This window comes from Brassica rapa, chromosome A03, assembly GCF_000309985.2.
Source record: "Brassica rapa cultivar Chiifu-401-42 chromosome A03, CAAS_Brap_v3.01, whole genome shotgun sequence".
Taxonomy (NCBI): Eukaryota; Viridiplantae; Streptophyta; class Magnoliopsida; order Brassicales; family Brassicaceae; genus Brassica; species Brassica rapa.
In genome coordinates, this window is record NC_024797.2 from 8,945,146 (window position 1) to 8,961,583 (window position 16,438).

The window sequence follows — 16,438 nt, forward strand, 5'->3', positions numbered from 1 at the left end:
TAATATATAAGATTAAACTACATGTATGCTTTAAAAAGTACATATGATTGGTTGGACATGGTTGTCACATGGCAGTTAGGTCATTTTCTTGGCTTTGCTTTGGTATAATGCGTATAATTATCTCGATAAGATTATATAAATATTCTTATTTCATGCGTTGGCACACATTTCTGATTTTTGCTTTACAGGCAGCCCCCTCTTTTTCCGAAAGAATGTTAATTCTATTATAGTATAATACAAGTCCAGTCCATATTGAGATAAAAAATAAATATTAATAATTTTAAAACAATAATCGCTTCATTAAAAAAACGGTCGTACAAATACAGAAAGACAACTAATCTGATTAAGTAGAAGATTAGGTTTAATGATGTTAATTAAAACCAAACCACCTTTACTAAAGTAAAAGACAACCGAAACCCACTAACAATCCAGCAAACCAAAACAGATACGCCCTCCGCCATTAAAACACCCTCTCCAAGAAAAGCTTCTTCTCAAAACCCTCCCAGATCAGCAAACATAGGGCTACTCGAAGAACCCCACCGTAACTCCACCGAGGACTCGAGTTCTTGCTTTGGTTTGAGGAAGAAGAGCAGCAAAAACCACAAGGAGAAACCGAAGATGACTCAGACCAACGCCGGAGCTGGAACCGGAGCCGCCGCCACGACGGAGCCTCCTCAGAGCAACGAGATGGTTCTGCATACTGGAAGCTTGAGCTTCAGCAGCCATATGTCTAAAGAAGACGAGGAGATGACTCGTTCTGCGCTCTCTGCGTTTAAAGCTAAAGAGGATGAGATTGACAAGAGGAGGATGGAAGTTCGTGAACGGATCCAGGCTCAGTTGGGTCGGGTCGAGGAAGAAACCCGACGACTCTCCACCATTCGCGAGGTTAGATTCTACTCTCTCTCTCTCTCTCTCTCCCTCTCTCTCTCTCTCTCTCTCTTCTTTCAAGATCTTGAATTGGTCAAAATGAGGATAAAAGTCTTTGACTTTTTTTTTTTGTCTCTTCGGACATTAAACAGTTTGGTTTTGTTTTATTTGATGTGGGTTATATTCAAGATCTAGAATTGGTCAAAGTGCTTTGACTTTTTTGTCTCTTCGGACATGATACAGTTTGGTTTGATGTGGCTGTGTTCTGTTTTTCAAGGCAAAGATGGTTACTTTTTTTTCTTTTTTTTTACAGGAGCTTGAGTCTATGGCAGATCCTATGAGGAAGGAAGTGTCTATGGTTCGTAAGAAGATTGATAGTGTTAACAAAGAACTCAAACCTCTAGGTTCCACTGTTCAAAAGAAGGTATACAAACACACACACACACACACACACTCTTTGAATTGATATAAAGTATAAACACATCCAAAGGATTGATCTTTAGGCAATCTCTAAAGCCAGAAACTTCTTACAATTGATACAGGAAAGGGAATACAAAGAAGCACTTGATACATTCAACGAGAAGAACAGGGAGAAAGTTCAGCTGATCACCAAACTTATGGAGGTTTGTTCCTGAGCTCTCTCATCTTTAGATTCCTAATTTGCAGAGGTTAGTTTTTATTGCTTGTTATACATAAATGGTGTTTGGTTTTCTTCCTTGGGGAGATGGAACAGTTGGTAGGAGAAAGCGAGAAGTTGAGGATGAAGAAGCTGGAGGAGCTGAGCAAGAGCATTGAGACCGTGTGAATGTGGTTCAAGAACTAACTGGCTTTAGGATCGTCGGTTCGTTGTGTGAATGTACCTAGTTTACATTTTGTGAGAAGTGTGTATTTTTTAAGATTGTGGGTGTTTTTGTTAGTTTTGAAATATCTTGGGGTTGGTTTGTAAAATTAACGAAATTAGGGAGGAATGGGAGATTATTAGGATACTGAAACTCTTCACATTGATTATTTTTTTTCCTGTTCTTGGCTTCTTGCTTCTCTGTAATGTTTTTGTACGTCTTTTTTCAAGAATTTAATTTATTTTATTTCAAATTGTTTTACCACTTTTCGCTTTTAGAAAAAAATCTCTCTTTCGCAAAAGAAAAAAGAAAAGTGTATCTCGCGTGCGCTTTTGAGTCTAAAAGTTGTCGGAACGGCTGAATCATCGCAGTTGTTTAAGTGAGAACTCATTGATCATTATCGTCACTCATTTAAAACTGTATTACTCGCAACAAATAACAAAGTCCGTTTAAAATTTAGTGATCCGTGGAACATTAACATATTCACCAAGAGTCTATAGAATATTAACATATGCAACATTGCTGAAAGAAATGAACCCTTTGAGCTAATTGTGAAGATGTAAGATGGCGTGGAGAGAGACAGAGCCGGTCTTGGCTACAAACAAGTGAAGCATTAGCTCATAGCCCATTTAATGTTTATTAATCTTAGGAGTCAAAAATAACAGATAACGATCACCGAGAGAGTTGTGAGAACTGGTATTGGAGATTTCAAGTTTGTGGGTTCTCGAATCATGAAGCTGGGATATCAGGGCCAGCTCTGTGAACAGAATATGAGTTTCTTGAGTCAAGTCTGCTATTATAAAAGTTCATCAATGCCTTCTAAAAGATAGCCCAACTTTTCACCTAATTATTGTATAATAAGTACCTCTGAGTTTGATGAAAGGTTTCTATATGCATTCCCAAGGTTGGTTCGTATTTGTTGCTTATTAGTTTTTATAGTTTCAATTTTACTTATTAGTTTTTATAATTTCATTTTGTCTTGTTGTATGGTACGTCATATATGCAAACAAGACAACAAAAATCAAAACAGGATCGGCATGCAATGCTGTTTGTGTTTTTATTCATCATTCATTTAGGTTTTCAGGACATCGAAGTGAACGCGACATAATATAAACTTTGATATTTTGTGATCACAAATCCCATTCTTGTTTTTTTCTTAACAGTTAATGCAAATCATAACCAAAGCTTTTTGTATAAAGCTGAAAGGTTAGTTCATAAACGAAAAATAATAGAACTGCATTATTTGCTATATTACATTAGAATTTTGCATAGAAGGGAACTATTTATTATTCTAGGCCTTTAATCTTTCTTTTTTTAATACTCTTTCATTTCATAATACCCTTTAATAGGAGAGATCTACATGAGAAAGTATTTCAAAATGAAAAACGATACAAAACATATGAATATAAGTGAAACCAAAGTGAGGCAAAAAGGTAGGTGAAGTTGGTCTCGGCTCACCGCTGGGTCGATGTATTCCATCTCGGCATTTGATGTGGATTGATGTGCGCAAAACTACAGGCTTACCGACTCTTCCTTACTGATCCGGTTCAATGATTCAAACTCCTTAGATGAGTTAACCGAGCTGGTATCTCCATTGCCTGAAGAAGGCTTCCGGTTCCGAAACCAAACCGAGCTGCTTGGTTTAGCTAACACGAACACTCGGCAACCAGGTAAAAAAGCTTTATTGATATAGGCTTTGAAGTTTATAGATAAATATCAGTATATACATATTTCTATCACTACGCCATCTATTGGGTAATTGATCAAATTTCTCTCCTAAGTTCTTCAATTTGATTTGATATATTTATGTAGGAACACATCTTGCGTCTCAGTACCGTATTTAAACCTGCTAGGCATTCAAGGAACGATCATGGAGTTGCCCTAGATGAATTCAGGAAGAGTAACTACGATAGTGGCGTTGAACGTGGCGTTGAAAAAATCTTATATTATTCTCTCTTAGGTCTATCCTGTATGAAACAAAGACTCTTTATAGATAAAAGACTCAATTGCAGTGTTTAAGTGTTTATAGATTACTGATCGTGACTGTTTTTGTTTGCGCAGATGGATTCATCTTCTTCTTATGACCAGAACGATAAAATGTGTGACGATGAGATTCAAGGAGAAGAGACTTCAGAACCTTGCCTTGCTCGAAAGAGAAGAAAAGAAACTGAAAGATCAAGCTATGCTCTTTCACCAAAACCAAGGAAATTAGTTGCTCATAGAGTAAATGTATGGGAATTCTTTATCCAAAAAGAAGATGATCCTACACAAAACAATTGTTGTTTATGTGAATTTTTAGAAGCTGATGAAAGTAGCACTTAAAACATGTACTGTATGTATTCTCCACGTGAAAGAACTTAGTGTACTTTGGTTCCTTTTTGTATTTGATTCAGCTTAAGTTACAATATTGTGTTTGTTCAGGACTTTTAGATGCAAGTTTTTTTTCTTTTCTTTGATCACTAAGTTTAAGTACAACGTAAATTTGAAATTGAATGATAATACAATGATTTCTATTTTTTTTTACAAAGGATTTTAAAGAATATATTAAATAGTGTTTACAAAGGAAGCTGTTGAGAGAACCACTAACCCGGGGGAAAAAGAAACACCAACTACAATGCAAAAGCTAGGAATAGATTCATCCACCAGACATGGTGTTTAATTAGGCAATAAAACCATTAGTTGAGACTTGAGAGTAGTAGAGGTAATGGTCTAGAAACCATGACGATGGACTGGAAGTAGAAGCTACACCAGCTGTATCGATTTATAATACTCCCTCCGTTTTAGAATGATTTATGTTTTAGAAGAAAAAAATATTTTCTAAAATATTTATATTTTATATTTTAATGTATGTAATAATGGCAATTTGTAAATTTCAAAGATATTAATTGTATTTACTAAGTTTTAATTGGTTAAAATCATAAGAAATAGTTAAACACATAAATTAATACATTTATTGTCAAACTTTCACTACAAGAAAACTCAAGCTTAACGAGGAATATTAACGAGGAAAAAAAAACCTCGTAAGTTTACGTCAACTTTACGAGGATTTTACGTGAATAACGGTATCATCGTTATTTCCTCGTAAACTAACGACAAAAACCGTTCGTCGTAAAGTCGATGTAATGTGACGTGTCATTTACGAGGAAATAACGATGATATCATGTTTCACGTACGTTCCTCGTAAAGTGGACGTAAACTTCGCGTCTTATTTACGAGGAAACTATTTACTTGGATTTAGCGAGGAAATTTTGAATCCACCAACTTTGTAAGTGACACACGTTTTTTTTTGCACCTAATTAATTTTGAATCCACCAACTTTGTAAGTGACACACGGAGATTATTTACGAGGAAACTATTTACTTGGATTTAGCGAGGAAATTTTGAATCCACCAACTTTGTAAGTGACACACGTTTTTTTTTTGCACCTAATTAATTTTGAATCCACCAACTTTGTAAGTGACACACGGAGATTATTGAAGTCGAATTTCCAGGGATACTGAAGCTGAAATGCGTCCTCTTCAAATGTGAATGGTTCGACCCCCGTCGTCAACAGAGGTGTTCGGTCTAACAAATTCGGTGTAGTTGATGTCAACGGTGGACGACGGTACAACAAATTCGAGCCTTTCATCTTAGCTTCACAAGCAGACCAAGTTAGCTTCCTTCCATACCCTCGGATGAGAGATTCGGGTATAAATAGGTTAGCAGTGATCAAAGTAACACCTCGAGGACGAATCATCAGTGGAGAAGAACCACCATTGCAAGAAGAACAGATAAATGGAGTCGAGGAACCTGAACAAGAAATTGATGACATCCTTCTCATTGATCCGCATAATCACGAGTACGAAGATCTTACCGATGATGCCACAGACGAAGCTGTTGAAGACGAGTTTAATGAAAATGAAGACATTTCTAGTGATGATGAGAATGTCGATGAATCCGATTGATGTATTTTCGATTTTGTGTAGTTTGTTTTATGAATAAGGTAATGTGAGAGTTTGTTTTATGAATAAGGTAATGTGGGAGTTTGTTTTGTGAATAAAAAAATGTGGGAGTTTGTTTTATGAATAAGTAAAAGTGGGAATTGTGGTTTGGAATATATGAATTAGAAGATAAGGAATTGTGGTTTGGAATGAAAATAAATATAGGGTTTGGAATATATGAAGTAGAAGATAAGGAATATGGGGTTTGGGGTTTCGGATTTTAGGGATTTAAACGGAATACTCGTTAATTCCTCGTATGTTGACGTCAAACTTACGACGAATTTCTCGTTTATTCCACGTAGGAGAGATTCGTCGTAAATACCACGTAGGACAAATTCGTCGTAAATACCACGTAGGAGAGATTCGTCGTAAATACCACGTAAAATAAATGATGAACGCGGTCCACTTTAATTCCACGTAGGACGGAATCGTCGTAAAAACCACGTAACCAAAATCGTCGTAAACACCTCGTACTGTAAAAACTAGAAAAAAAAAAGAAAAAGAAGAAATATACTCGATTTTGTGTAGTTTGTTTTATGAATAAGGTAATGTGAGAGTTTGTTTTATAAATAAGGTAATGTGGGAGTTTGTTTTGTGAATAAGAAAATGTGGGAGTTTGTTTTATGAATAAGTAAAAGTGAGAATTGTGGTTTGGAATATATGAATTAGAAGATAGGGAATTGTGGTTTGGAATGAAAATAAAGATAGGGTTTGGAATATATGAAGTAGAAGATAAGGAATATGGGGTTTGGGGTTTGGGGTTTCGGATTTTAGGGATTTAAACGGAATACTCGTTAATTCCTCGTATGTTGACGTCGAACTTACGACGAATTCCTCGTTTATTCCACGTAGGAGAGATTCGTCGTAAATACCACGTAAGACAAATTCGTCGTAAATACCACGTAGGACAAATTCCTCGTTTATTCCACGTAGGAGAGATTCGTCGTAAATACCACGTAGGACAAATTCGTCGTAAATACCACGTAGGACAAATTCGTCGTAATTACCACGTAACCAAAATCGTCGTAAACACCTCGTACTGTAAAAACTAGAAAAAAAAAAAGAAAAAGAAGAAATATACTGGATTTACATGTGGCAAGACTTCCAGCAATTATATTACTTAAGTCTCACCAACATAAATTCCAATATCATCTTCTCTTCCTTTTTTCTCAAATTTTTATAATTTGAATAGGATTGGATTTGAGAGTATGATGTGAGATAGGGTGTGATTTGGGAGTTTGGGTGTGGGTTGAGAAGGAGAGTTACGGGTATATTTATAGGGAAGCTTTCCTCGGTAATTCCACGTAAACAAAATCGTCGTAACGTCCTCGTACCTAAAAAACACGGGCCTTTGTAATTCCTCGTATAATAAAACGCGGGCCTTTGTAATCTCTCGCTGTTTCGTCGTAAAAAAAAACACGGGCCTCTGTAATTCGTCGTAAAATTACGAGGAATTTGCGACGGAATGTAATCTTATATATACACCCCGAGCGCTCACTCTTTCTTTCCTCTCTACTTCCTCTCCACTTCCTCCCTGTTTCGTTGCAATGGTAAGCCTCTCTAATTCCTCTCTAATTTGGTTAGTTTAGGTAGATTAGGTGGTTAGTATAGGGAATTTAGATAAGTTTACGGATCTTATGTTATTTAGTGTTGATTAGGTGGATAATGTTGGAAAATATACTGTTGACGAAAATTTAAAAAATTAAATTTTTTTCTCAGGTTCGAAAAGGTAGACTTACTGCCCATTACAGAGAGATGTTCGGTGAGCCGGATAATCGTTTAGACCCGTCGTCTTCATCAGCTCCCGGTTCTTCGGGACAAGAGACTGTCCCCGAGACTCAGTACACTCAGAGAGTCTTTGGATCTCCTTCTTCTAGAGGACCATCGGTTCCTCCTCCCCCGATGACCATGCGACAACGAAATCCTATTCCAGGCGAGTCAACATCCGACACACATGCCGAGGCGGATGTAACGGCGAGGAGTGATGAATTTTATCGGGCGATTCACGACCCTTAGTTCTTTTTAATTTCGGTTCTTGTATTATGAATTCAAAACTTATTTATATATAAAATATTTTGGTTTTGATTTTTTTAGAATTTTAATTTTATTAATAATTTAAATAATTTAAATTATTTTTTTAATTATAATTTTTTATATTTCTGTAAAATAACGAAACGAAGTAAATTCGTAGCTAATTTTGCGACTTCTTTACTTGGAAGCTTAACGAGGTTTTTACGAGGAATTGTTTACAAGGAAATCACGTGGAAAGTTCACGTGGTCTTTACGAGAAAAGCTATCAAGGTATTTACGTTTACTTTACGAGTATTTACTTTCGAGTTATTTACGTGGGTTTTACGAGGAACGTCTTTCGTGGTATTTACGAGGAAATTTAGCGACGTCCTTACGTGGAAGCGTTACGTGGTCTTTACGACGAAATATTCCTCTTCGCTTTTACGACGAAATTATTTTCTCGCTATGTTACGACGAATTAGCGAGGATATATGCGTTACGACAAACGTATAACGACGAAACAGGTTTCTTCGCTAATTCCTCGTATCACTGCTTTTACGACGAAGTCACGAGGAAAACTGCCCTCGTAAAACTTGTGTTTTCTTGTAGTGTTTTACGTATTTTCTTAATAAGTGTAAAAATTATAGATATACATGAAACAAAGGAAGTATGTTTTAACCAGTATGTTGGACCATTGGTTACGGAAGATCGAAAAGTGTATCAACTAATGGACCCTAAACATGTTAGCACAAATCAAACATCATAGTAAAAATCTATATGTTGTCCATATCAAGTATTGTGAATTAAAAAACAAAACTACTATGGTCTGAACACATAAACACAATATAAAGAAAAAGGAGAAAAATGAAAATTTTAAATACTACGATGACTTAAACCAATATTAGTTTGTAAACAACAATAGAGGCAAAATGTTTTATTAAATATAACTTCAAGACCAATAATAAGATATTGGAGAATTTTACAAATATACGTATGAATTAGAAAACTAAGAAACATTTTTTGAACAAAACAAAATTAAAAAAGTTATTATGTATTATATTGGTAGAGAAATAATGTGATAATTTGTCACTTACTTGGACAATATTGTATTTCTTACAATAAAATATAGATAGAGACAAAGAGAAAGAGAGAGATTGTATAATTACAAATGCTATTTTATGTTTCGTAAATATAATAGAACACAACACTATATTATTGTAATATTACATGTCAGAGATAGAGAGAGAAAGAAATTATATAATTACAATTTTATTATATATTCTAAATAGAATATAATACGATAATATTTTATTGTAACATTACATACTAAATTTTATAAATATATGTTTTGTTTTTGAAAATTCAAAATTTGTACTATAAAAAGAAATCTATATTTCTTATAGGTAAATAAAATATTTGAATGCGTAATTTTTAAACTGAAAAAATAATTAAAATGAAAGGTGAAAATGATGAATAACGAAATGACAATTATATAAAAAAAAACAAAAAAACAATCCAAACCAACACTATAATATATACATAACCATTACGAGCAAGCAAAATAAATCATACTACATATAATCTCTTTTCCAACCAAACCACATATCATTATCATACACATATCAATTCCATTCGTAATCTTAGCACAAAAATAATAAAATATAACAATACTTATAAAAAAAATAGAATAACAAGAAAATTATATCCCGCGGATAGAACCGGCCGATCCTAGTATATATATATTTAGATCATTCATACATAATGAACTATTAAATCAGTGCCTCTTAATTTAATTAGATTACACAAACTACCAAAACAAGTTATTTAAGAGAATAATAAAATGATAAAGGTGTAATAAACAAACAGTTTATCAAATTTTGACATAACTGGAAAAATAAACTCTCTCTGGTCTAATTTTATGATTTTTTAACCTTGTTTATCACGTCATTAGGTTTTGTAAGATATCATTTTACTAGTCAGTATGACTCCTCCGACCGTAGTGTTATTCCAAATATCAATTTATCACATGTGGAAAGAATCAAATAGTCGCCACCATAATTAAGAGTGCCGCCTGTGTGAGTATGACCACTTGGTTCAAGCCATCGACAAGGTGGTCCACAATTGCATCCCTTTTCTTCATCTACCGGTAGCAAGCAAACTTCGTGGTCTTCAACAACGTTGGATGATCACAATTAAGAGTCACAAACTACCTTCATTTTCCTAATTCTTCAGCTATATTTCTCTGGTTTGATTTGGTTTCTTTAATACTTTGTACATAACTCCATTTAATTTATAAATTTCACATTTAAACAAAAACAAATCAAGGCTCGTGCACAAAAAAAAATCAAGGACCCTAAAAATCAAATCGTGCTTGTTTTGAAGTATTTTAATATAGTTGTTAGTTGTTATAATTCTGGTACCCTGCAGTTTAGTATTTGCTTATTTAGTAGTTTCTTAAATTTTAAACTCTTTGGTATTTGTCAAATTTTTTTTTTTTCGAAACACTGTATTTGTCAGACTACCTCTTAGATTTATAAGTCTGAACTATTTATGTAACATAGTTTTGTTATAAATCGCATATACACACCGCATGATCAATTTAAATTTTTTTTGTCAATTAGGTAAAGTCTAAAATCTTATTTGTTTTTTCTATCACAAAAATTAGGTATTTATTTCCATATTCAGGCGATCTTTGGTATAATTCAAAATATGAAACGGCTTAATTTTAAAAAAAAAAATCATTTTGTGTTGACACGTTATTGAACAAATTGAAGTATGGTTTTGCTTTTGTTTCGATAGGCCACGTACGTGTTGAAAGGCGCCTTTTATCCCTTAGGATTCTAAACGATTCTCATGAGTCATGGCCTTATGCTTTGGCTGCCTCTAATTTATTGACAATTTGGCTGCTACGTTGATGGCAAGTCTATCTTTCGATACAAAAGAAAAGTTATCGATTTTTTTTCTGGCACTTCGACCATATTTCAACTATTATTTTAAGAACAAAATATAAAGTTATCATGAGATGGTAGAACCGTAGAAGGTTGAAAAAAACTCAATGTCATTTTTGTATATACTTATGTGCATGAAGCTTTAGAGATGTCATGATTTGAATATATTTTTTTCATGATTTGAAATTTTCAGTCAACTGTCATCAGATGGAGTCATTGGTCTGTCTATAGATATAGGTTGGGCATTATTTGTAACCACTGGGCATGTATTTGTAACCACTGTGCATGTGTTTGTAACCAATAAACAAGCAGTGTTTGATTCCATACGTCAAACGTAGACGTTTTAAAACACTTAGTTACACAACGACTCTAATTAAACTTTTGTGTGTGTGTGTTCAAAAAAAAAGATAGGAATAACGAAAGGGAAATTGGGTTGTATAACCATCAAACAAATTATAATTTAATGGCTAACTAAAAAACCTTGATCACCTATACACTTTCCTTCTTATACATAATATTGCCATATTACCCTCAGATACAACCGGTTGAAACCTGCAAGAAAAAATAAAGAAAAGTTAATAATAATAATAATACTCAAAAGTAACGTGTGGCCCTTGAAAATCACACATTCTCTCTCACATGTGCTTTGTTTTGGTAACTTTAGAGTAGATAAAATTCTTCTTCCCAGATTTTTTCTTGAATTGATTTTTTCTCAAGAGAAGATCAATCAACTGTGGTAAAAAAGAGGCAACGATGAAGGCGTAGACGGTGAGAACACACACCAACTCTTTAATTTTTTCCTCCATCTCTTAACTCACTGATTCTTAGAATCATGCTTTTGTTTTCATATTGTTTTTGTTTTTAAATCTTGCAAATGAGATGGGATTATCGCATCAAAGTTAGATCCATGATAGATATCCACTGATAAAGAGTAACGACAGCGGATCTGTAAAGTGTTGCTGTGTCAGAAAAAGGAGTAGATGAAGACGATCTCTATATGGTTGTAAAGAATAATGAGAGTGAGCCAAATGAATGCGTATCAGCATGTCTAAGAATGAAGAATTGAAGAAGATGAACTTTTCGTCTATACTATATTCTGTGAAATGAATAGTATAGTATATATTCTTTAGGTAGATATTTGTGCAAAGATACCATACTATTTGAGACGAAATGCTATACTATTCCTAAAAATGTAATAATATGCCATGTTTTCAAATTCGATAGTTATTTTCATTGTCATTTTCTGTGATTGATTGTAATATAAAATTCATTTTTTAAATGTTGCACAAATTTGATTATTTGGAATCTTCATTATTACCAATTCTAGTTTAGAAATCTAAATTCTATTATTTAGAGGAATGGTGGTGAAGTTGAGGTTTGCATTAGATTTTGAGATTTGGGTTTACAGTTTAGGGTTTTGGGTTTATATTTGGGTTTAGAATTAGTAATTAGTGTTTAGGGTTTAGTAATTTCGTTCTTAAACTTGGTCATTTGGAAAATGTAAATGGAGTGGACCAGTACATCTATACTATTTATACCGGTTCCATACTATGTCGTCTACATTGAGAAAATTGACAACATATTATATAGATTGTTTGGATTTATACTTTAGTTATTTGGGTTTAGATTTAGTAACTAGGGGTTTGTCTAGGGTTTTAGAATTTAAGTGGGTGAGCAGAGTTTAATTTTTAGGGTTTATATTTGGGTTTAGAGTTTAGTGGTTATGGTTTAGGGTTTATATTTGGGTTTAGGGTTTATATTTGGGTTTAAGGTTTAGTGATTTGGGTTTAGGGTTTATATTTGGGTTTAGGGTTTAGTGATTAGGGTTTAGGGTTTATATTTGGGTTTAGGGTTTAGCGATTAGGGTTTAGGATTTATATTTGGGTTTAGGGTTTAGTGATTAGGATTTAGGGTTTAGTGATTAGTGTTTAGGGTCTATATCTGGGTTAAGGGTTTAGTGATTAGGGTTTAGGGTTTATATTTGTGTTTATGGTTTAGTGATTAGGGTTTAGGGTTTAGTAATTTTATTTTCAAACTAGAGTTTAGGGTTTAGGGTTTATATGTCATGTCTTCAAATTTGATATTTCTCTTCCATGCCATTTTGTATGATTGCTCGTAATATAAAATTAGTTTCATTCAAAAGTTTGACAATATTAGGGTCATGTCTAGTTTAAGAACGTCTTTTTCATCAACAAGTACTTTTATTTCTTCTTCTACTATTTTACATATGATTCCCAACTAACATAAATAGAACAAACATTTGCATACTATTTTATATAATGTTCTATACTATGTATGTATAGTACTTGAAAATATTATAAAATATTATATATTTCAGATTTTGATTTTCTTTTAAATATATATTATAGCTTAGACTTTGGTTTAGAATTTAGTGGCCATGATTTAGAGTTTAGTAATTAGGGGTTGGGTTTAGAGTTTAGTATGATATTTTCCATCTTTATATACTATAGTTTAGTATCACAAAAGATTATATATATATATTTTCAGATTTTAATTTTATTTAAAATTATAAATATATAATATAGTTTACATTTGAGTTTGGGTTTAGTGGTCCATTTAGGCTTTAGTATTTAAAAGTTGGAGTTAATGAAATGTTTGTGGTGATATGAAGTAAAATTAATGAAATGTTTGTGGTTATGTGTATGTGATGTGGCTGTGTTATTTTCCTTTTGTTGGTGACAGTTTGCATTAATTATTGGCCACACTTAAATTTTGTCAACGTCATCTCCACATCTTGAAGTCACCGGCAACTTGTATGAATCAAGGGTAAAACCGGTAGAAATAAAGCACAATTGATAGATACTACATTATGTCAAAATCAGTGTTCTGCACTTAATTTCTTTTCCAAACTTGGTCATCTCACAAATTGACCCATAACCAAAACTATTTATTGATAAAACGTTAGAAAGTTTTTCAAAATCGATGTTTCATTTTTAGACTTATTAACACCGGATCTTGCCTCTCTCAAAAGTCTCCACTACCTCCACTTACCTTGCCCGCCAGTTTAATTTCCAAATGAAACCTTTCTGAGTCGCCAACCCAGTTAATAGAACCGTTGAACATATCGAAGAGATCTAAACCTTATGTAAAGGTGATATATGTTCCCATCGCGGGATATGATTTGGATGCTAAATCAAACTTAAAACACGAAGTTGGTAATTAAGAAAGAAGAAAAGCACATACAGTAAAACTTTTTTATTACTGGCCCTAATCGTCAGACCTATGTGCATTCCAGAAACGCAGATTTTACTAAAATAAATGAAATATTATAGTTCTTAGAAAAAGTCTCTCTCGCTCTTTTTTTGGTGCAGTCTCTCTCGTTTTTCTTTCAACTACAGAACAATGAGACGGAGACAATTATTTAAAATGAGGAACACCGACACACCTACGACAAATCAGCATTCTTTCCCCAACGTCGGGTCACACATGGGATCTAATAAATTAGCTAGGCACCATAATAAAACGTAAAACAAATAAATAGATTATGTTTTGAATCTCCCAAAACACAGTGATGACTCTAATTAACTATCGTGTGGTTCAAACCTAATCTATGTTAATTAATTTTCTGTGAAAATTTCTCAAACTAGGTACCATTCAAAAAGTGATTAATCGTGACCCCGGTTTCATAAATGATATGTCGAAGATGCGAAAAATAATTTGTTTCGTATCCAAAGACATTAACATATATTGGGTCCCGTAATCTTATAGGGTCCCTGTAACCTTTTCATGCGGTTCCATTCTAAAATCTATTTACAACGTTATAATAGAATGAATATTATTTAATATTCCATTCGTTCATGATATATGATGTTTTGGTTTAGTGCATAAAAGTTAAAAAACTTACTTTCTTAAAAAAAAAAATAAAGATATAATTTTAAAATCATTCAACTAATTATAAAAAAAGACAAAAAATTTAATTACAGTAAAATTTAATTGGTTAAACAGTTTTCAATAAAATTAAAATTAACTTTAAAACCTCAAAATATCTTATATTTTGAAACAACATAAACCTTCTACATCATCGTATAATTTGAAGAGGGGAGTAATAACAAAGATAATTAGCAAAGTATTTGTACTTTCTACACACAACTTCCCCCCTATTTGCAATCTATACCCTATTTCTCTTCAAATTTTTTTCCCCCATCACTATCATTTTCTCCCAATTCAATGGTATCTCACTCTTTTGAGTATATTGAGCTAATTTGCTTAAAGAATTTTCTAGGAAGTTATCTGTCACGGGTACATAAGATTCTAAACATAAAACAAGAAAAAAAATGTAAAATAATATAAAAGTTTAGAACCCATCTTTAGCTTAGAAACTTTCGGACATCTAATAGATACTCAAGTGTCAAGTGGATTATTTGAATGGTTTATTTTCAGTTTAAAATAAAATAACTAAATTATATTAAAAATAATAATATTAGATGTTAAGATACTCTCTTTTTCTTACAGGAAATGTTGAGATACATTAGGTTTTGTTTGCAAATTCTGCTTTATAAGTATGTATAAAATATTGTACTGTTAGTGTATACGTAGCCTTGCAGCCAACTGTGTATATACGTTTTCAAATTTCATTATAATATACATTTCTCTTGCAATATTTAAATAAGTACGTACATAAATCAATTCCGTCGATATATTCATAATTCATAATAGACATGTCATGGTACGACTCGGGAAATTTATTAGTTTATTGGTCGATACACAATTTTGTCACAACAGTAAAATTAGTTAAAAGACAAAACCTTACGTCCCACGCGTTCAGCAAAATCTTTTGTCTGCTGCATGCTCAGATGATAAAAGGACCGTAGATTTTCGTTTATTAACAAATAATTAACCAAAATAATATACAGTACTATAACTGATACAACTTTATTTCATGTTCATTTTCATATACTAAGTGAAAATCTACACTTTACCGAAATATATATCTAACAAATTTAATTTTAATGTTAGTTTTTGTATGTAACTTTAATTTATTAAATTAGATAAAAATATTAAATTAATCATCTTACTCGCTATACAGTACTATAACTGACTGGTGCAGCTCTATTTCATGTTCATTTTCATATATTAGGTGAGAATCTACACTTTATCTGGATTAATATATATCTAACAAATTTAATTTTAATGTTAATTTTTTTATTAAATTAGATACAAATATTAAGTTAATCATCTTACTCGCTGAATGTTTTATTTGTTTTTTGTTAACTAAATTTCAATTGTTTGTTATGTATTTTTTTGTACAATGTAAAAAATTTCCTTTTAAAGATAATTTTTGTTTGAATAAGTTTATGTTGACTTCATCGAAGCTTCTTTCAAGACTAAAGAGTGATGATGATTTTCTATTTTTGATTGTTTTACTCCATTTCAATAGTTTTTGGGGTTTTTTTCACGACCAATAATTTTAGAATTATTAATATTTTAAAATAATATAAAACATAACTTTACAATAACAAAAATCAATTATTATTATCAGTAAGGTCTATCAGAGTAGACACCCTATGCCAAGTAATATATTTAATTAAACATTTTTATTTTTAGTGAATTTGTAACAAAACAAAAACCAAATAATCTATATCTTGAGGTTTCTTCAAATTATTTGAATTTATAGATCAATTACAATTAAAATCCTAATTTAGTTTTATTGATTAATTTTTTGGATTATAAAAGTAAATAAACCTATCATTATTTGAATTTTTTTACAAAATCTACAATGTTTCAGAATATTTATCTTTTTTTATTTGCAAGTTTATTTTTCGTATGTGTTTTT

At 32.3% G+C, this 16,438-nt stretch overlaps 1 protein-coding gene across 2 annotated transcripts; it reads left to right on the plus strand.

The window, feature by feature from the left end:
* Positions 1-262: 262 nt before the first annotated feature.
* On the plus strand, positions 263-1,967 carry LOC103857623. Of its 2 annotated transcripts, none has more exons than XM_009134834.3 (4): positions 263-885; positions 1,181-1,291; positions 1,410-1,490; positions 1,592-1,967. In XM_009134834.3, exons 1-4 carry the CDS (start codon positions 619-621, stop codon positions 1,670-1,672), a joined length of 540 nt encoding a protein of 179 aa, XP_009133082.1. In that variant the 5' UTR covers positions 263-618; the 3' UTR covers positions 1,673-1,967. The 2 variants fall into 2 exon arrangements, with proteins under 2 accessions (XP_009133082.1, XP_009133083.1); XM_009134835.3 differs by having other exon boundaries at positions 274-885; positions 1,601-1,967.
* Positions 1,968-16,438: the final 14,471 nt, after the last annotated feature.